This window comes from Coloeus monedula, assembly GCF_965178545.1.
Source record: "Coloeus monedula genome assembly, chromosome: 2".
Classification (NCBI taxonomy): domain Eukaryota; kingdom Metazoa; phylum Chordata; class Aves; order Passeriformes; family Corvidae; genus Coloeus; species Coloeus monedula.
Window position 1 is genome coordinate 5735156 of NC_138782.1, and position 21834 is coordinate 5756989.

The 21834-nt window shown below is 45.6% G+C and overlaps 1 protein-coding gene across 2 annotated transcripts in view; it reads right to left on the reverse strand.

Moving 5' to 3' along the window:
• The window catches only part of PAK5 (p21 (RAC1) activated kinase 5), an 87734-nt gene that overhangs the window by 18081 nt on the left and 47819 nt on the right, over positions 1-21834 (reverse strand). For both annotated transcript variants that reach the window (XM_082277115.1, XM_082277116.1), the window contains 2 exons: positions 20996-21210; positions 788-1585 (listed from right to left, as the gene is read on the reverse strand). In XM_082277115.1, the coding sequence (XP_082133241.1) occupies positions 788-1585; positions 20996-21199 (1002 nt within the window). In that variant the 5' untranslated portion in view covers positions 21200-21210. The remainder of the gene's footprint in view (positions 1-787; positions 1586-20995; positions 21211-21834) is intronic.

Below are 21834 nucleotides of genomic sequence, written 5' to 3' on the forward strand. Positions count from 1 at the left end.
CATGGTTATGTGACTAGAGGTGTGAGAAAAGCACTCTGAACTGAACTGAATGAGTTCAGCAAACTGTTGCAGGCAGGGCAGGAAAGCTTGTGTAGGTAATGTACCTCATGTGGCAGAGCAGGGAGAGATTTGTGTAGAGGAGCTGCCTTTAGATAACATGGCTAAAAAGCTTTCTAGCACATCAACCCTTTTTTTAAACTACATCTAAAATGCCTTGGGTGAGATCAGCTGCTTTGATTTAATTTCAATGCTTAGAAACAAAGCAGAAAGGGGTAAAGCCCCTACTCTCCTTCGCAGTGAAGAGTTAATAAACCTTGTACTATAAAAACGGCATAAATACAATATAAACACTGAAGCACAGAGGTTTCAGCCTTGCACAACAATTTGAACACAGAAGTATCTGATATACAAACCAGACCAGCGTCTCACCTCCTGCTGAGATCTTCTCAGGCATACAGCAACCCCGGAGGATACAAAAAACTGCCAAAGAACTTGGGCTTGTTGGGAATTTCAAATAAAATCCCCAGAAGATGGGCATCTCCAAACCTGCCTTTTAGTAACTTAAACCCCCTGGTCCCTGACATCCATTTTCATACACCCAAGTAGAGCAGGTGGGTTTCCACACCTGCCAAGGAGCAGCCACACAACTCTTGGGGACGTGACCAGCCATGTTTGGCATCGTGTGCCCAAGCATGGCTCCTTGCCCTTAGTTTTTACTTTTCGCACTCCCCTTCTGGAGAGGCTGATCCCTGCCCTGGCAGCACTGTCCCCAGGCAGGTCAGGTTACCTTGGGAATGCCTGCTGCAGTTTCGGACAGGCGGGGGTAGGTGTAGGAGCTGTAGGAATGTCCTTGCTGGTGTGCTTTGAAGGCGCTTGCTCCGTAGGGCATGGCCGGCTCCTGCAGGCCGGAGCCTGACCTGGACCTCTGCCTCATGGCTGGCTGAGGGCTCGCAGGGTCCACATAGGATGACTTAGGCCTCTTATCATAGTCATCCTTGCCCAGGCTGTGCCCCCAGTCACTGTCACCGTACTCCAGCCTCTCCTTGGGGCACTCGCTCTGCACTGACGCTCGCGACGGGGCGTAAGGGAAGGAATCCCTGTAGTCCAGGGAGGATCCGCTGGGGATCCGCTGATACTCCAGCTTTAGGCCACCATATTCCAGCGGTTTGGGCTTGGCCTCCAGGTGTGCATGGTAATCCGGGAGGAACCTGGAAAGGTCTGACTGCAGGGGTGTCACTTCTGAGTAATAGATGTCCCGGGACGTCACCTTCATCATGTGCCCGTTCTGCTTGGCGGCGTAGCTCCCCTTGTAGTACCTGTCCAACTCTTCCCCATACAGAGTCTTGTCCCGATATTTCTCCACGACATAGTCTGTGGTAGTGTCTGACTCGCTGGAGTACTGGGAAAACGTGATGTAGCCGTTTTCCTCCTGGTGCCTTGGCACATGGTTGGCATTTCCTTGGTGGTGAGTGGGAGGACTTTCCTTCCGCAAGGAATTGGATCGTGTCACTGAGATATTGTCAAACTCCTCCAGCAGGCCGTTGATTGAAGTATCCTTTCGAGGCTTGTTTCCTCGAACAATAGTCTGGGAATAAAAACATTGCTTTGATTAAATACTGATTTTTGTCTAGTATTTCACCAAAAAAACCACCAAAAAGGAAAAAAGTCTGTGATTCAGCCAGAAATACCAGTAGCAATGTGTTATGTTCTTCAGTCATGTATCTCATTGCTAAAAAAAAAATCTCAATAAACACTTACAGTAGGACAGGAAGAAATGAAGAAACATTTAAATTCAGCGTAGATCGCAAGCTGGGATTTGACAGGCAACCCCAAGACACTCAAAAAGCCCAGTTTCAGAGGTGGGTGTTCAGCAGCCAACAACAGAGACATTTAAACCCACTACTTATTTTTTATTTGTTGTTATTCAGTTGTCTACATCAAGCCAAACTGGTGGGCTGAATCTGATTTACAGGGCATGGATAAGCTAAAGGAGAACCATTCAGTGGTGACTTCCATGTGTTATTTTAACAAACTGCTGGAATGAAAAGTTAAGTGCACAGTTAAGTAGGCACTGAATTTTCTTTTTTTTTTTCCACAAAACAGTAGGTTCCTGAGTAGCAGAATCCCCACTGAGGATTGCCTCTTAGTTGACTTAGCATAAAAGACACTCAGGAAAGAGGGAAAAATACTTAACTCCATCTCCTTGCAACACACAGCATCCAGCAAGCCACAGTGCACAACCCTGGCTCTGGGACACCCACATCAGGGATGCCAAGTGCTGGCCCTGTTTGTGTCCCACGATTGTAAAGCCTTCCAAAGATCCCCCTGCCCATCCCTATCCCCTTCTGTGCAAAATACCGGTGCTCCTGGTAGGATGGGAGGTGAACAGAAATCTTCAAGAAAGATTTTATTTTTTTAGCCAGTACCACCTGAAGGCTGTAACACGTGGCTGCATCCATTTTTCACCTGGGGACTGCCATTGAGCACCACTTCACGTTTACAAACACCCGACAAGAATGAGATGTACAGATCGGTGGCCAGGGCCATAAATCAGCCAGGCTCTACTGAAACCACATTTGCTTTGCTGATTTACTTTGGCTAAATATCTCTGGCTGCATCTTACATAACTCACTGAGCTTCTCAACGGAGTAACTGTGGTCACCCCAAGGAGATTTCCCTCTTTGGGCTGCAGCCTGTGCTGCACACTGACCGTGGTGTATCGGGAACCAACCAGGCATGTCAGATGCTGAATGTGGAATACTGAACACCAACCACGGCACAGCAGATCCAGGCCGGCCACTGGCCCTGTACTCGTATTGTTCCAAGCATGGTGAGGCTGCTCAACCCCTGCTTGAAAGCACTCAGGGGTTCAAACTTCGTCAAAAAAAGCATTTAATCACTAGTAATATCACAAAATTAACAGGAATGTGCCTCTCTGTCACCCAGCAAAAGGCAGCTGAGAAAAAGCAGGCGAAAACCAAAGCAGTCCTGACCTCATGCTGCTCCCTGCTCTGATTTATGTCCGTAATTACTTGCCTAGTTTGCTGTTTTGAAGCCAGTGGTACTGAAACAATAGGACAGCAAAAATAAGGGACAGCAAATAGATCACTCCTTTCGCCTCCAAAGCCATTCAGCAGGATAAGAGGAATTGGTTTCATTCTGCTACAGCCTCTTTGGCAGGATGACTGTGCGATCATTCATATTTAATTATCACATAATAAACCAGCAACATTCGACAATGAAATGCTTATAATTGAAAACAAGATTGAAATACCCAACTGCCACCCTGCTCCCCTGTGCAAATGCCTGCCGAGGAGGAAAGCGCCAATTTAACACTCCCCACGGGACTGGCCTTCACAAAGGAGGGGTTTCCTGGAGCAGCCACGCTGGGTCTGCACAGAAGGGCCTCAGAGCCACAGGGAGCCCCTGGAGCAGAGTGGCCTCTTCTGTTACAGGCAAGAGGAGTTGTCTCTCTGCTCCTCCCGGCACATGCTGTCTGGAACCAGGATTTTCAGACATCTTCAGAAGGAAGATTTAGAAGAATGCAGCTGAGTGTTTATATGTTAGGGAATTCACTGGTGACAAATCCCTGCAGTTCAGGGATTTTCTGCAGACAGGTGCATGCGTGGGAGCAACCTTTTTGATTATGAGGATGTAAAAATAGTACTAATAGTAAAATGATCTTACAGGAAATTCTGATTTTTCAAAAAAAGCATTTGCCACCAAAGCCCCAGCCTGATGAAGCTGTCTTGGACAGCTCTGGGACCTCAGTGCTGTCTCATCCTGACTGATGAAGTTAAGGGGATTAAGAACCAAACCCCTTTTCTTTTATCCCAGCATTTTAAGGATGATCACTGGCAAACAGTGACTTGCAAGTGTGATGGCTTCAGATTCTTTTCCATGAGAAAATGAAAATGGCCAGCACAAAGGGAGGATAAAACTTACCTATTCCAGAGGCACACTTTCCACTGAATAGTCAGTGCTTTGTGATGAATAACAATTATTAGCAATTATGATACTTATTTATTGCTAATAACAACAACAATATTTCTATTTGCTTTGGCTTGTTTTAAAATTTTGCATTTCCCTTATATGGAAGGACATAGATTTGGTGAGATGCCCCCTGGCCAAATCAGACAGCCTACACCAGGCTTGATCTTTTCCAAGGAAACATCTAGCACCATTCCTATCAAAAGAACTGCAGTGTCCCTGGAGAAGAAAATCTGGGAAGTGTTCCACCAAGACCCTATGCAATACTCCATATTGTCAAGTGCTTTGCTATCTGGATAGAACTTAAGATGTTTATACACAATTCTGAAGTACACTGTCTAACTCCCTGGTGGGCAGAACCATTTACCAGGCTGAAAGAACAAATGAATATCCCAAAGAAGGATCGGTCTGAAGAAGTAATAGAAGTAATTGCTCTGTAAGGATGAGCAGAGCATCAAAATTAAAAAATAAAATCAAGTAAGATGTTATAAATAAAGAATAAAACACATGATGTACCATGTTAACTTGTCCTGAAGTGATTTACCAGAGAGAAAGTGTGTGCTGGGGGCTCACCAGCACCCACAGCTTTCCTGGGAAGTACAGTATGTGCAGAAAGAAGCCTGAGATTGGGAGCTGCCATAACCATGGCCCAAATTCCCAAACCTGAAAGCCTGCAGGGAGTGAGTGCCAGGCCCACAGGAAGTACCCAGGTATTCAATTCCAAGGAATGACTTCAGTGGAAAAGCTGGACTTACGATGTGGGGTCTTGGTTTGGGACCGTGGACTCCGGTTACTGGGCACTGTATCAGGGAGCAGAGGGAAAACTTCATGGGACAGAAATACAATTGGAGGAATCACAAATGATGGGAAATTCAAGCTCTAACTTAAAAAGCAAAACAAAAACCTTGAAAGAAAATGTAACAGAAAAAGGCTACATGGAAAGTGATATAAACACAGTTATCCTGGTCATTAGTGTCATAGGAACTAGACTAGTTTGTCTAATTTTAAAGGCTTTACAAACTGAAAAAAGTGTGCTTCCATAGGAGGAGGAGGGAATTCTCTCTCTCTCTGTACTCTAGACACATTTACAGAGATTGTTTTCTGAATTTTTTTTAACCACTGACTGGTCTCCATATTTTTAAACTTAAGGAATTTTCAAAGCTGCTGCAGGCAAAGCAGATAAAAGCAAGGTATTCTTTGCAAAGGTTGATGGGCTAAGATTTCCAAGGCCTTTGTTCTGTCTGTTGAGATCATGTAATGGAAAGCCGTACAACACCTCGGCACGCATGGAAAACCGGGACCGAGCCCTTCCGCGGGCGCAGCTCCCACTGGGCTCCCCAGGGCAAGCTGGCCTCGGTGCTGGTCGATACTCCATGTTTATTAAAGGACGTTTTCCAGCGCCTTGGGCAATTGAGGAGGGATCAATGGTCCCGCAGATGAAGGAGTGCCGGTGAATTTTACGCTACCGTTCCCCTTGTACATTAAATCAATGGGGCGCAGTCTCCGTGAATTAAGGCTGGAGCTGCAGCTCCCATTTCACTGCCACCGCTCTCTGGACAGGCTGGGCGCCGGCTCTGGAGCCTGCTGACAGTAGCCATCCTTCACGGCGCTTCTGCAGCGGCCTGTCCTGCGGTGATAAGCTATAATGGATCTGTCTGTGAGAAAGGCTGTCTCGCCTTGTTTCCAGGAGGAGATGAAAAACAGCTCCTGCGCTCAAATACTGTATTAACCTTGACAATAATGAAGTGGGTAATTAACTGTTTTGCCCTAATGCGACCTTGCATTTATTGTCTTTAGAACTACTATACTTTACACACTCGTTAAGAATATATCATCCTTTGTCCTCCCGGAGCTGTGTTTTCAGGAGTCAATGAGGATTTTAAATCTCTGTGATGTGCAGGGTGAAAGAAAAAAGGAATTTTAGGGAAAGGTCACCCTTATAAACAGCCAATCTTGACTCTGATTTTGCCTCTAGCTAGCTTCTCCGCTCATTTGCATTATACATGAACTAAAAGCACAGCCTATGCACAGCTGAAAATCAATTTTTTTTCTTAAGAAAAGGTGCATAAAGCACAGATGGTCGGAATAATCTAAGTGATGGATGTGTTGGTAATTTATTTTCTTGTGTTTCAAGACACTCAAGGTATTTGAAGCTGTGTTCATGACACCACATTTTACTCCTCAGTGTAAACAAATATGAACGGCACTTGGAGAGAAAAAGGGATCCTTGTCATCACTTCAGAAGGAAACTCCGGCTTCCCTGTAAGTAAAAGTTTTACAGCTGCAGCCAAAGGTGTCAGGGGTCTGCATTTTACTCTTACCAGAAGCAAAAGTACCTAGAGGAGGAAGAATTTGCTGTGCAGGTGCCCACACAATGGAGTACACTGCCCAGAGAGGCTGTGGAGTCTCCCTCACTGGAGATACTCAAGAAGTGTCTGGTTGAAATCCTGCGCCACGTGCTCTGGGATAACCCTGCTGGAGAAGGGAGGTGGGACCAGATGACCCACTGTGGTCCCTTCCAAACAGACCCACTCTGTGATTCTGTGACCCCAAAATAGCTGGAGTCTTTTAAAACTCCTGGAAAGAGACAAAAGCATGCAGCAAATGCCTGCTTTTTCCAGCAGCCCAGGGCCAACATGAGGTGGATCCTTTCCCTTGTGTGTGAGGCTCAGTTTAAGCCTGAGGTGCCATCCTGTGGGCTGACACCAGGACCAGGCTCAGGGGGGAAGGTGGGAGGTGAGAGATAAAAAGACCTGCCCACGTCTCCAATGGCTGATTGTACATGGAGAAGTAAAAGTGGTGCCAGGGAGGAAAAAGGATGGCAGCTGAAGGCCCAGTGCCCAGAGAGCTCAGCCAGGAGCCGGGACTGCTGCTCTCAGGTAAGCAGCTCCACTGGGCACTTAAGGCTTTTCCCTGTGGAATACTCACTTGAGAACAAGTTCAAACCTCTGAGTTGCTTTTCCAAATGACAGTGTCAGAGTTATCCTCCCAATCCTTTCACATTCCTCAGAACTCATAATGAGTTCTTAATTACATCTGAATGGAGAAGCTTCATGAGAAAGGACTGAAAAAAATTTCTATACCTCCATCCCCTCTTTCCCTTAAGTGAGAAGTTTACAGCACTTGTGCCATACAGATTAACCTGGAAACAAGCCTTTTCGACAGCAACTCATCAGATACATAGTGAGAAATGATGCTGGATGGGGTAAGAGGTAATTATCACTCTGCACCCTCCAGTAGTGTCCTGTGGGATCTGCTCCAGTTTTGATCTACAGCCTGTCTACAAAACAGCTATTACTCAGAGTTAGTCACAAGGAATACACAACAGACAGGAAAGTGTGTCAGAACATCCCTTCCTGAAGCCTGTAATTTAGAGCTTGGTTTACACCTGGAAGCCTCAGAGTTTATATCACTTCTGTTACGAATTCCTTCCCAATGCTATAAATTCTCATTCTCCCCATAAAAACAATATTAGAAGAAAGTAATAGTTTTGGTATCCCACAGGTCCTTCCTTGGGGAAGGCATTCTGCAGATTGCAGTGGTGTTGGATGACTCAGCTGGGCCAGGGTTTTGGGTCTCTCGTCCCTGGACCAAACATGCACTTTACACCACAGAGTCCTGCCCAAAGCAGGAGTGGGAGATGGTGTCACCTGCCCCTTGCTGGGAAGTGTCAAAGCACATGAGCCACAGCCCTGTCCCATGAAGTGCTCTAATCCCTTTCTGGGAGATCCGTAAATCCCGGTTTGGGACAGCTCTTAGACAGGACCTTTCCCCTGCACAGGAGATATTAAAGAGAAATGCAAACCCCCAAAGTAAAACCCAGCCAAGCCAGCCTTTGGGAGGGCAGGAGCCCATGGGGGCTGCAGGATGTGCCATGTCTGGGACGTGCACGTCGCCAGAGCTGACTCCAAATCACTGGATCAAAACAAAGGTACAGCTTCAGAGCAGTCTAATATGCTTAACAACACTAGTGCCAGCTGTTTAAAATTCTTCAAAACCAAAATAATGGAACACTATAAAAAAGGGCTCACCAAAACGGCACCATGTAATTTCTCACCCCGCACAGCAGTTTTAAAAGTTGGTTTCCATACCAACAAGAGTAACGTTTCATTATAATCACATTCACCGGTAATTCTTTTAACATTTTAAAATACAGCAACTTTAACAAAACATGTAGTTTTAAAATGTCACTGAAATATCTGCATTCTAGTAACTTTTTTTTTTAAATACACAAAATGCTTGTTATATGTAACTTGAAATGCTATTAGAGAACATTAATAGTTAAAAATAATTACTCTAGGCCTACTTAAACCAGATCTGATCTGTGCAATTTTATATGTAATACATACACAGATCTCTCAGACACACAACAAATGAGTGAAATGTGACCTACAAGCTTTAGTTTGAAAGAGAAAGTGTATTTATTACTGATGGGTTAAACAGCACTTCAGGGAGAGGAGAGGAGAGATCTCAAACCAAACAATTTCTCTTTCATAGGACTTGGGATCCTTCAAAATTTTCTTTTATCCAAAGATGGAAAGGAAAAGCAAAATGTCTCACAAAATTGAATTCCTCAAAAACATTAGCCACAGGAATGTTTACTGCCCTCTTAGTAATGCTGCATTTTCATAAGGCTGGTGGCAATGTTTTCAGCACAACAGTGCACAGAGAGGACCCACTAAACTAAAAAGCTGTATCAAACCATACCAAAGATTGCAAGATTGTTTTGTCCAAATTCTGGAAAAAATCTGGTCATCAATGTAAAATTTTCCTGTTTTGTCAAATCAACATCTTCTGGCAGGAAAAGACAAAGATCAGTGACCTGAGAAGCCTGATCAATCAGCAGGACCAGGTTCTCTCCCTTTCAAAGCCATGTCATCTGTCAGTGCCTCTGTGTTAGAGGAATTGTTTTGGGATTTTTTTTCTCAAGGAAGTTGCAAAGCAAATTCAGTAAGATTTACTGAGGTACAGCTGTGGTCAGAAACTGCTGGTGTGGTTTCTGCACCACACAGGATCCCATGGCAGTGATGGGGGAAACTGCAGCAGCAGCACCAACAGCTGCACCAAGAAAACACCAACAAAGCAGAAGCTTTCCAACTGGGCTGACTCCAGAGCCAGCTAAAAAACACAAAGCAAAGTTGGGGACATTTGGGGAAGATGACAAAAATCCCTCCCTCCAAGAAACACAACGCCACTTTTAGTTTTGTAACACCAAGACAGGAGCAGACTGGAAGCTCATGACAGGTCACAGGTCCAGGACCAAACTTTGCCACAGGCAGGGCTGTGAGTGACTTAAACATGGTTTTGTCCAAATAAAAATAACAGAACTAAGGGCAGTTCATACAAAGCACTGAGGCTCCAGTCTCTCTGGTATCTCTGAGATCTGGGCTTGGGAACTGGTTTGTGCCTCAGTTACTGGTGCACTTAGGGAAAGAACAATGCCTTCTGTACTACAGCTGCTCATCCTCAGCCACAATGCAGACAACAGGAGACAAAGCAAGGGCTGGTGGCAATCCTGATGCCTCTTTCAGTTCTGGCATCGCCACTTTTAAAGGAAAATGCATCGCAAAAATGTGTCTTAAACCAGGCATGAGTGGACTCTGCTGCCCATCTGAACTTGGTGCAAGCACTCTCCAGGGAAACTGCAGGGAGGTGGGACAGCAAGAGGGGCCTATGGGGGCCTGGGGCTACCCCAAATGGGTGCAGAGTTCTCTGCAGCCACATCACAATCATCATCAACCTTAATGTGTATCAGCCAGTCATCCTTACATCTAATATCTGCAGCCTAGACTGTTATTTTTGGGGGGTTTTACGTGGCGGTGATGTGAGGAAAACAAAACCCCACTTTTCTCAACAAATGCATGAGGAATTGCAAGAATTAAACAACACTTCACCATCTGCTCCCCAAATACTTCAACTTTGATAACACACTGCTTCACTCCAGAGGAGCCGTGGGTCTCCCACACGGTGCTGACACTGAGACACCCACTGCCACTGTTTTTAGAGCACAGAGTCAGCATTTTACACCTACACATGATTGCTGCTGGGAACTGGTGGGGCACAACACCATGTGAGTCTTCCCAGGGCTGACAGGCATTTAGAAGAAACCTTTCTACAACCAAGCCTCTATCACAGATTTTATTCTACGGGCCACAAAAGGGCCGGGGTGGGATTTTTATGGGGAGAGGAGCCCTGCTGTAGGGTGGGTGCTGTGAAATCCAGTGCCCCACCTCGCAGTCCCGCTCAGCTGTACATTTACCATAATGACCACCGTGGCACAGGGCACTGCACATGGGGAACGCAGTCTGCTCTTGACCAGCAGCACCAATTAAAAAAGCTGAGGAGAGGGACAGCCTGTAACTCACAAAGTCGCACTGCAGCATAAACCGTCTTTGTAGCTCGGATGAAATTTCCCTGCATGAGGTTGCCCTCGTGCCCTAAACATGCCCATTAACAAATGCAAGGTTGATGGAGCATTAACCCAATTAATGATCCCGGTGCTTTTTTTCCTCAGTGAAAGATTTTTGTAGCTGCAGTTTGATTGAGCTTTCTGAAATATTTAAGTCAATTCCAGTGTGATAAAATTCTATGCTCGGGAAGTAATTGCCTTCATCTGACAGCTCTGACAGTGGGGCACTTGCTCAGGAGGGCAGAGGCTCTTGGGTCACTCCGCTGTGGTCACGGTCATCTCCTGCTTTTAATTAAAATGAGGATTTTGACAGTCTGTTAATTTAGAAGAAACAATTTGAACTGTATTACTTTTGGCTGCAATCCGCCACAGCAAAGGAAGCTTTATATACAGCAGATGCTTGAAGACAGTTAACATTTCTGTTTCTGAGTGTGTGGGGCCGGCTCGAGGAGCTCCTGGTGTTCTGCAAGCCGTGGCAGAGGGTTGTGAATTACTTTCCCACTCCATAAATCATCAGGCAGAGGAAGAGAGTGGAAGATGTTGGTGAGAGCTGAGTGCCTCAGTCCCCAGCACTGCAAATCGATGGGGCTCGCTGCCCACAAGCCCTGCTCGTGGCTGGGACAGTCCCTGCAATCTCAGACCAGAGAATTTGGGATTAACACCCCGAGGAAGGGCAGGATCATGTGTGCAGAGCACTGCCCATGTTGGCAGGGAAGGCACTACCAAGGTACAGTGCCAAAAAATGCCTCAGTCCCATGGCCTTAAAACAGTCAGAAAGTTTCAAGGTTCTTCCTAACGCACTAAAATTGTGCATTCCTGACCACACACATGCAAGGGGCAATTTTAATCTGACTGCTCTCTCTGACTACTTTGGACTTCTTCATCCTCTCCTGAAAGCTCACTCCTTAATTTCAGGGAATCCAGGGATTTGTACTGGCAAAATAAAAACACAAAATAATTTCATCTGCATTGTAAATTGCAGCATTCTTTCCTTCAAGGAAATATATTACTCTTCCTTTTCAAGGACACTATCAGATGGGAAATGCAGCCATAGGAATGTTCTAAGGAAGTAGGACTGACTCCCACTGAGTGGTTTTCACCTGCAAACATGGACATGAAGCAAAAAGTGCTCCTGTGCAGAAATCTTACAGGTAGGTCAAATTTACAAGGCAGGTGAGACAAAAGACGCGAGGAGCTTCCTCAGCTGACATTTTAATTATTCCCTCTTGTAAAAGAGAAGTGCAAATCAAACACCTTCTTGATGGGAACAAAGTGAGGCAGGAGATTTCAGAGGATGCTCTGCAGCAGAGGTGAAGCCCAGCCCAGCATGACAATCTCTCATGTACAAGAAACTGCTCAAACATTTCTAGGCTAATCTCGATTTGATTCGATTTGCTGGGCTGCGTCGCCACCAAGTGCACTCTGTCCTCGGCGGCAGATTGGTCCTGACACGCTTAATAAATTAATCTGCCTGACACAGAGTGGCTCCCTCCCCCCTCCAACCCCTCCAGACAGCATGGGAAGTCAGGGAGAAGGAAAAGGGCAGTACAGATGCTGCTAATAAGAGAGAAACAGGGCTGCTTCCCCTGGCCTGGGGTGTGGGATGGAGTCAGACCTCATCTCCTGCTCCAGAGCATTTTCCCAGGGTGGTTCATTAAAACCACGGTGTTTAAACTAGATTTCTACACCTATATATGCCAACACTCCTGGAAAATGCTACTTCATATGGAAGCGTAAGCCTTAGCACTAAGGATCTTCAATTGCACTGTGCTCAGTGAGAATCATTAAATGCAATCTAGGACACAGATACCAATTACTGTTCTGCCCAGACTACAAAACTGTAAAATTCAGTAAAATTCACAGTCTCATGCTATCCTTTTAACTGTGTGATCCTGATAGTTAACTACTAATGTCTGTTGGATCTCAGCAATTAAAAAGCAGAAATGCTCACCCTAAATACTTCCCTTTCGTTCACTTTTCTCTCTCCAGAGATCTCTATCTGAAATGCCCTTTTTTTTTTTGCTGGCCCACACAGTTCATCCCACAGACAACAGAAAAGGCATTTAAAAGTCTCTGCAGGTAAGTCAGTGCTGTTCCCTGGTAATACATAGCACTTGTCTGGTGTAATTGGGTCCTGCATGAAGGGGAAGACAAGAAAGAAAGCTCAGCAAAGCACTTTCAAATTCTTAAGAGAGCCACCAAAGCCCAGATCTAATCATGTCAGAGCAGGAGATAGAAAAAAGCACATTTACACCTGGAGCTTTGGCTCCACAGGTAAGTGAGCTGCTTGGCAACATTTTTTTCCCTCTGATTCTATGACTCTGTTGAATTAAACTGCTGGGATTGAATAAATGTGGCTGTTTGGTTATAATTATAGAATCACAGAATGGTGTGGGGACCTTAAAGATTTCTGTTATACAGAACACAGTTTAATGGGACTGTAACCTGTCTGGCTTCTGTTCCGGACTACAGTGGCTCAAACCAAGTTCATCAGCAGACCTAGGGACAAATATCTCACTGAGCTGTGCAGAATGTGCAGTGACTGAACAACTGCTGTCACTGCATGGATGAATGAAATGGAAGGAGTAAGCACCTTCCAGGAAGGAAGCAAGCAGATGTGGACTGCAGATACTGCAGGACCAATTTTATGTGGAAATCCCCTCCACAGACCTGTTACTACGTAGACTAAAGCATGTGCCTTAAGCAAAAGCCATCAGGATGCCCAAGCAGATTTCTCATTACTTCAGCTGTCAGGGTCTGCCTACGACACGCATGGATACGAACTTCCAGAGATTCCCTGCTGCCACCTAGTGTTTCCCACGGCCGACCACCGATGAAACGAGCATAGAGTTTTCTACCTCAGCTTTCGATTGAGGGACTTCAGCAGCACCACTGGAGGCTCGGCCAATCCATGGAAACAAGGTATCTCCCAGCGTACTCCATTCTGGCTTTCTCAGCTGAGCCAAGCGGGAGCTCGCTGGACTGTGTGACTGATCTTGGTAAAACACGCCCAGCCTTCCCAAACATTAACTGGGGAAAGCATTTACTGCTTACACTTCCCTGTTTATCTTTCATGCTTTGCTCTGGGGGACCATGGCCATGGAACAGGTTCCAGGAGGACCCCGAAGCATCACCTCCACCTGCCTGGGTCCTTCCCAGGCCCAGGCCCTGCCCCTGGGCCCAGGGAGAGTATGGTCAGTGCAGGGAAGGCTTTGGAGTAAAATGCTGGGCTGAACAAATGAGAAGGAGCTACAAACCATAACCACATCAGCAGTGATGGAGGCCTGCACCTCCAGGCAGCAGTCTGGGAGCATGGCTCATTTTTCAGGACAGGCAAGCCAGCCAGAGGAGTTACTGGAACAGTGTCTATAGATTTGTCTTCAGGGACCAACTTCCATGTTAAAAAAAGAACCTGATTATGAGTGTCCTTGCTCAGGATCTAACTCCTGGCTTGTTCCAGGTTATAAAGTGCTACCTGGAGAGTATTCCCAGTCTGGTGTTCCCAGAGGAGAGCAGATTCAGTTTCTGAAATGCTGACACAAGAGTTTGAACCTTTAATGCACAGACCAATAGGTTAACGTGAGTTTTGAGCTCTAAAGGAGGCTGGTCTGCTTCAGCAGCTGTAGACTGTGAACTCCAAGTTTACTTTCGATCTTTATTTAGTGCACTGCAAAGTTCTGCTCACCCACATAAGCTTGCCCTTGCAAGACTCCTCCAACACTAAACATTACTTAAAATCTCAGTGCTGATGCATTTAAGAACATTCTTTTACTAATTATATTGGAGACAATTTTTACCCACAGAAGTCTGTAATCAATAATGATCTGTATTATTGTCTATGACTGCTGCAGACCCAGGTAAAGTAACTCCTTTGTCATGTGAGTGGACCAATTCAAATCAGGACTGTTGTATGGGCAAAGGTTGCTAAGATGATAAAGGATTTCTGAAGAACTTCCTTGGATCTCCTCACTGCAGACAGCAAACTCCAAGACTCAGGGAAGCACTCAGTGAGCTCAGAGGGACTGTGCAGGTGTAGGTGTGAGCCTGCCTCCAAGCGCCTGCAGGAGGAGAGTATTGGCAGCACAAGTTCTTCTGGGGATGTCAGGGACCTTTCAAATGAGGGACATGATCAGCAGGCAACCAATTGTCACCCCTCCAAGGCAGAGGGGCAGAACAATGGATTAAAGGCTTTAGTGCAGGGCTGAACTTGTCTTCACAGTCCAGAGCAGAGCAAAGTGGAGTCCCACACCCACTGTCAGCTACAGCTACCACCTCTGAAAACCACATTCCTGCAGGCATTGCTCCTGCTTCATCTGAGCACATTTAAAGAACAGTAGTAAGATGGAATGTGAAAAACCTTTTTTTTGCCACTTACAATATTTACTCTGTCTTCTAGGAGAGGGTTTTTTACTGGCAACCTCAGTGTTTCTCTCTAGGATAGCCAGGCCCTGCTTGTAAACCCCAGTGTTGGTGTCCACAGTCCAGCTGCAGACAGACTCCAAATGTACCTGGCTGAACCTGGGGGCTTGTCATGAAGAACTAGTATCTTGGTCAAAAAAGGTATGTGAATAATTCATTTTCTGGTTCATTAGTTGAACTGAAAAACTGAGGAATATCCTGTGTTTTGAGTCAGTCTGAAATGATGATGATGCTGGTTTTGATTCTCCAAATGAGGCTCTAGAAAAACAATGTCAAAATCAGGCTGGATGAAATGTTTCAACAGCATGGAACACAACTGAATGAAAGCGCAAGAGCTGCTGATCAGGAACTCTGTTGTTGAGAAAGCCAGAAACTGAAAACTATAAAGAAGCAGCCAGAAACTGAAAACTATAAAGAAGAACTGAGAATGTATCAGTTAAAGCATCATGGGGGAGGCGCTTCCTTTAGAATGGAATGGAATGGAATGGAATGGAATGGAATGGAATGGACTATTTCAGTTGGAAGGGAGCTACAACAATCACTCAGTCCAACTGCCTGACCAATTCAGGGCTGACCAATTTAAAAGCATGTTATTGAGGGCATTGTCCAAATGACTTTTAAACACAGACTCTATTGCTAAAATCAATTTCACAGGCAACAAAAGTATTCTTCTAAAGGACTTACATAAACCCTATAATTTTCTGAAATCAGACAATCCGAAATAAGCCCAAAGTTTCCTCTGTACAATGTAGAACATATGAGAACATATTAACCTAGTGATATGATTCTAAAAAACTTCTGAGCTGTGTACTTCTTGCACTGATTCATACTGTGGCTCATTTATATTTGTACAGTGATTCATGTCCTGCAAGATTACACAGAATTATTTGGTAACTTGGCTCTTCTCACACCGTTAGACACATCGATGGACACTAGATGGCATATTTGTATTATATCTGTACAGGGTGGAACAGAGGAAACTGAAGTAGCCTTGTCACTTATAGACACATAAAACAAATGGCACTCAAGGGTGAAGCATTATCCCTTTGAAAGGAAAGCTTTCACTTAAATGCGGAGCAGTATTTTATTCCAGGAGCACGTAGCAGCAAATGCATTCCTGTTCAGTGATCAAAATAACTGCAAGTGGGGCTGCCTTACAGGACAATTGCAAATCTGACAACGATCACTTGCAGATGAAGATAATCACAGGAGAATGTTGGCTGGAAGGGACTTCTGCCTCCAGTGCACCCTCCTGCCCAGAGCAGGGCTAACATCCAAGTCCAATCAGGCTAAAGGGCATTGTCCATCAAATTCTGCCCTCTCCTTTCCAAAGGCTGACATCCCACTAGTCCCCCCAGCTGCTGTCCTGCTGCTCAACCACACTCCTTCCACCCAGAATGTGCTATGCTGCAAGCTGCTGGCTCCTCCTTTCTAGAGACAGCCCCTCCACCCTCTCCCAACTGAGCAAGCACCAGACCAAATGTGCCATTGCAAAGTATGGAATTAAGAACCAAGTGTGACTTTACATGATGTGGTTACAAGGAAAGCCCACGAGATGTCAGCAGCCTTCCAGGTCCTGTCCTGGCAGATGCTATCAAGAAGGAGAAGTAAAAATTTGGGAGGGTGAGGAAGATAGGTCAGGACAACACTGCTTTGTCCATCTGCCCCCATGCAGCGGGCAAAGCCTTTGAACAGCTCTTTATTCCCTTTTTCCTGGTACAGCAATTCCACATGGGAGGAGAGGGCTGGGGATTGTCTAATGAAATCTGGATGTTTTTGACTGCTCAAGTCCAGACAAGGACCCTTGTTCATCTCCTCTTTGAGGGCTTTGACCCCTCAGCATCACTGTGCACAGTACCCTCCATCCAAGCAAGGAAGCATGTAAATGTAGGAAAAAAATTACGCCATAAACCAGGCTTGAATGTCATTGTTGGGAAAATTTAAGATGCCAAACAAGATGGGGAAGATAAATACTTGCTTTTTTTCTTCTGTCTTCCTGAAGAGTAAACAAAAGCTTTGATTTTCATGTCAGAGCTATTGAAAGGGCCACAACCAGTAACTCATTTTCTGATTGTTTGTTTCTCTCTGTAGGAGAGAGGCTAAAATGTATCAGTAGAAACTTTGAAAAGCTTTAAAAATTAAAGCTGACTCACCAGGATCGAGGTCAAGGCTTGAGGCAAAAATGAGAAAAGCTAAAATTTTAAGACAAAACATGTAGACCACTGAGATATGAGGATGAACGGCTGGGAGAAAAGCTGGCAACCCTGTGGTCTGTCCCCTACAGAAATTGTCAGCTCTGCAACACCCATGTATTGCAGGACACCAGGTAAATGATCTGCCACAGGTTAACGGCACAGTCAGTGTGCATCTCAAATTAATGTGCACCTCAGCTCAGACGTGGGGCATCCAAGAGCACTTTGGTGAAGGGATGGAAAGGACAATGTTTCCCCTGCTCTGAAGGCAGCCCAGCCCCCAGGGCACAGAAGAGGCTCCTGCCATTTTCCTGACAATACAGCATCGATGTCAAGCTGAGGATCTCCCTCTGCCTTTGCTGAACACTCTGCATCACCCCTCTGTGCTAGTGCTCATCTCAGAGCATGGCAGACACCACGGGGCAGCGAGAGCCCTCATCCCCTTAAACCTGTGTTTCAAGAGAAGGAAATGGGGGAGAAAATTCAGGAAAAGTGAAACTCCACCACATGAGCATGGCTGGATTTACTGCAGTGTGCTCAGGGGAGAAGGTCATGTGGAGGTCCCAGCAGACAGAATTCTGTTTTCTTGAAGTCTCTACATATCTGGCCACTCAAACACGGACAGCTGCCTCCCTCCTTTCTCAAGGACAAACCCAGCACTGTATCACCCTGAAGTTGGGAACCTTGATCTTGCTGAAGGTGTGAATGGATGAAACTACCCAAAGCACCAAAAAACCGTAGCAATGGAGGCTTGATGCATGTAGCAGCACAGACAACTAAAGAATAACCCCAGTATGGTGGTTTTTTTTCATGAACAAATGGAATTTTTCCCTCCAGTAACTTGACAGACGTGAGGATGCTCAGCTCTTCCCTGCACTGGGAAATATGGGAAGGGATTTTAACAAGTCTTCAGTGCCACCCTGCTCTGACTGACAGCAGCAGGCATTCAAGAATGTTAATGGAGCATCTTTACAAAGCCAGTGATGAGCTCTTTTGGCAAAAATCCCCAGAATAAAGGTTCTGGTGTCTGTTTTCCTGGTACTTTGAATGGAGTGGAGATGCATTTGCTTAGTTATTGATTCTGAAGCTTTCCAAAAATCAAAGGGTGGTAACAAACTGGAGCTTCTGTGTAGCATACGGGTGAAGACGAGCCATGCATATTGTGTGCTGAGAACCAACAGCAAACCATGAGCTCCATGTACGCATGGAACAAGTACAAAGCACTGAAGCAAGAGGACCAAGAGGCCTGGCATCAGGATGTCAGACTATATGAAGCCTATTTTAAGTACAGGCAGACACAGACTGTTCACATTTTTCATGCAGGGATGTTTTCAATGAGAAATCAGCCTTTTTTCACCCCCTCCTTGTCTCTACTCCTCAAACCTATCAAGATCACTGCTGTTCTATTTTTCATAAAGTTTTCTGCTGTGCTATACTTGGGCTTGCACCTGAAATACACAATCCTCTGCTGGTATCTGGGTCAGCCACACTGAGAAGGGGAATCCCATTATTGTCTCCCGTTGTTTTTGAAATGAATGATTTTGTACAGCCAGCTCAGGTTTGGATTCAAAGGCTGATACTTCCACGACGAGCCGCCGCCGCCACCCGCGTGCCAAAGCACGAGGAGCCTTTCATCCCAGCCAGCACAGAGGCAGGGGGATGACATCCCCCAGGATATCTGAGAGCCGAGGGCGCTGCCTCGTCATCATCACTGCTGCTCCTGCCGCCTTTGAATAGAGATGGAGCAGCGAGAGTGTTTATGATTTATTGGTTTTACCCAAAGGGATACACTGCATACCATCAGCTCTGCTTTGCAGGCTGAGAAACAAGCAAACACCACTAACTGAGAAACCTGCAAAACCTACAGAACTCAGAAAAAGTCTTTGCCTTCCTCTGCCTCAGCTCTGGTGAAGTCTAAAGCAAGCGAACACCCGTTCTGTCTCAAAACCAAGAAATGGTGCTGTCAAAGCTGGTCTCTCTGATCTGTGCTACTCCTCAGTCACGAAAGAGCACCAATTAGGAGGAACACTTCTGCCTCACACCACAAAGACAGTCAATACTGAGGGAATTAAATGGAAAAGAAATTTTGAAGCACCTAAGAGCAGAGTTACAGAGCTGCTGTATGACCTGAAACCACAGCATGAACTAACTCTGGCCAAATGCCTCAGCCTGATTTAATACTGTGACTGAGGGAACAACCATGAATCTTCTGCTGCTACACGTCAGTGCATTAATTGAACTATCAGCTGGGTAGAAAAGAAAAGTTGTAAACAATACCAAGATCTCAGAACCTTTGGTTCCTGTCTTCATGAACTGCAAATGCATTTTAAATCTTCCATTCTCAGTGAAGTTATGAAATCCTCAGTGCCAAATACCCTTTAAACACTAAAGGTACTGGTGCAAGTGCACACATAAAAAACTTGTCTAAATTAAATGTTTATGCTGAACTAGTTTAGCAACATTAAATGTTCTTAATTTTAAAGTGACTGCAACTCAGCTTCTCTCTGTAGGTTAAGATGTATCAAAACAAAGCATGTTAATTCTTAACAAATATACAATAAAGTGGTATCTAGCAACAGAGACAAAAGCCAATTCTCAGCTGATAGTCAATGCCTCTTAGTTGCTATTCAAACTTTCTAGCACTATTATGGAGGCCCATTTCAATTAGCACACATCCATTTGCAGGCCAAAGCCCAGAGTCATATCCTTAGAATGCCAAGAAAATTAATGCAATTTAAAACTTTTTAAGCTTATGGACTTATGGCTCCAGAACTGCAGGAAAGAGAGGATATTTCTGCAAGATAATAAATCTATTTTTTTTCTTCCCCATTTTAAAACATCTTCATGTATTCATGTCAAAACACCCAGAGATTTTTTTGGTGTTAAGAAGGGCTGTGGAACGAAGTTGCTCTCCTCCACTAGCAGGAAAAAGATTATCTACCTTTTTCCTCATTATTCTGGGCCACTATTATCAGTAAGATATTTTATTACAGCAAAAAAATGAAGACCTTGGTTTTATCCCCATTGTCCTGTAGCAGCACCCAGCAGAGCTGATCAGCAAGTGATGAGTGCCCTTCTGGAGCAGGCAGTAAATGTAAATTTGGCAAAGAGCACTTATCAAATATAACTAAAGGGTCCATGCTCTCAGGATTATCTGATTTTCCCTTGTTGCAGAAAAATCCACAGGCAAATGAAATCCTAAATTTACTCTGCAGCTGCATGGCAGGGAGAGGTGTGTGGCTGGCAGGGTATAGGCCACCACCATCGCACAGGTGCGATTCACTTGGATGTCAGGATGTGCAATCCCAGACAAAGTGCACAATCAGGGTCAACTGGTCTATCAGAATCCTGAGCCTGGAATCCTGATGGCTCCCTGGCCAGTGCTGCTCTACCCTCTAAGTTTTCTTCCCAGGTGTCCAGCGTGAGCCTCCCAAGCCACGACCTGGGGCTGTTTCCCCTCATTTTCCCGCCCATCGAGGAGCTCAGCTTCATCACCATGTCCTACCCCTGCAGGCAGTGGTGGGTGGCAATGAGATCCCTCCCTGAGCTCCTTGCCCGGCTGAACAAGCAATTTAATTTCTTTCCTTTGGTGTACTTTTCCCTCTCTCCCTCGCTCCAAACTGCCTTTGCCTAAAGCACTGTTCTTAAATTAATTATCAAGGAGCTTTATGCTGCAGAGGAGCAGCGTTTTGGGCCTCCACTGGGACTTGTGGCTTTTTCTTCTGCAGCCCGGGAGCGCGAAGGCTCGGCCCCTGCCAGACCCGTGACTCGCACTCTTCTGAGACACTCCCACAAGTTTTACACACAGAATTCCTTTTTTCCTTGCAGCTCTGCTGTTAAGTGTTTGGATTTGCAGCTCCCTCCCAGCCGTGCCTGCCTCCCGGGACAGCTGATATGCAATACCCACACACTGCCGGCATTGCCTCATTAAGACGACATGCAATTCAAGGCAGTCTGAGGGATTCCAAGGGACTTTGCATGGTACCTTCATAGGAGCCAGCTGGATGGGAGTGATGCATGAGGGATCCACCATGGGCTTCGGCCGGTTGGCCGTGTCCGCCAGCAAACTGTGCCACTGCTGAGGCAGCCCCGTGAACTTCTGCTCCCGGTGGTCGAAGCCAGTGTGGACCCGGTGCTCGAAGTTGGAGGGCCCGGAAATTTCCAGCCGTTTCTTCTTTTTCCCGAACATGGTGGAAAGATCTGGAGAAGTCACAGGGAAACAGGGAAGAAAAGAAAAAAAACACATCTTTACACTCTGTTGTAACCCTCAGCCATTTTACTTCATAGGGAATTTTAGTAGATGTCGTTAGCCAAATACCTGTATGACCTTCACACACTGAGATCTATGCGAGGCAAGCATTTATCTGACCTCCTTTCTGGGAGAAGATTTTAAGAAATTAACTCAGTCTCTTACTATGTATGTTCATAATACTGTACGAAACAATGAAATTCCCAGGAAAAATGCCCCAGGTCCTACTTTCTACTCCTCTCTCTGCTCATGCTTCAAGCTGCACCCCATGGAAGCTCCGAGCCCAGAGCAATGCCAGCAGCAATGGATGGCTTTGGTCCAAGGACACAACTTGGGGTAAGTGGTGAGCTGCACCCTGATACAAGAGGGGAGCAAATGCACCCACAGCTTTGCATCCTAAACCTATACCCCAGATCCTGGACCGAAGACAACCCATCTCCCAGAGGAGAGCCTGGCTCTGCTGTGGTCAGATGTAGGTCTCACACAGCAGCAGTCAAAGGGGAATTCTTCCTGAGCCGTTTCAGCGATGAAAACAAAGAGCTCAGATGTAATTCTAACGTGGTCCAAGTGCCTTC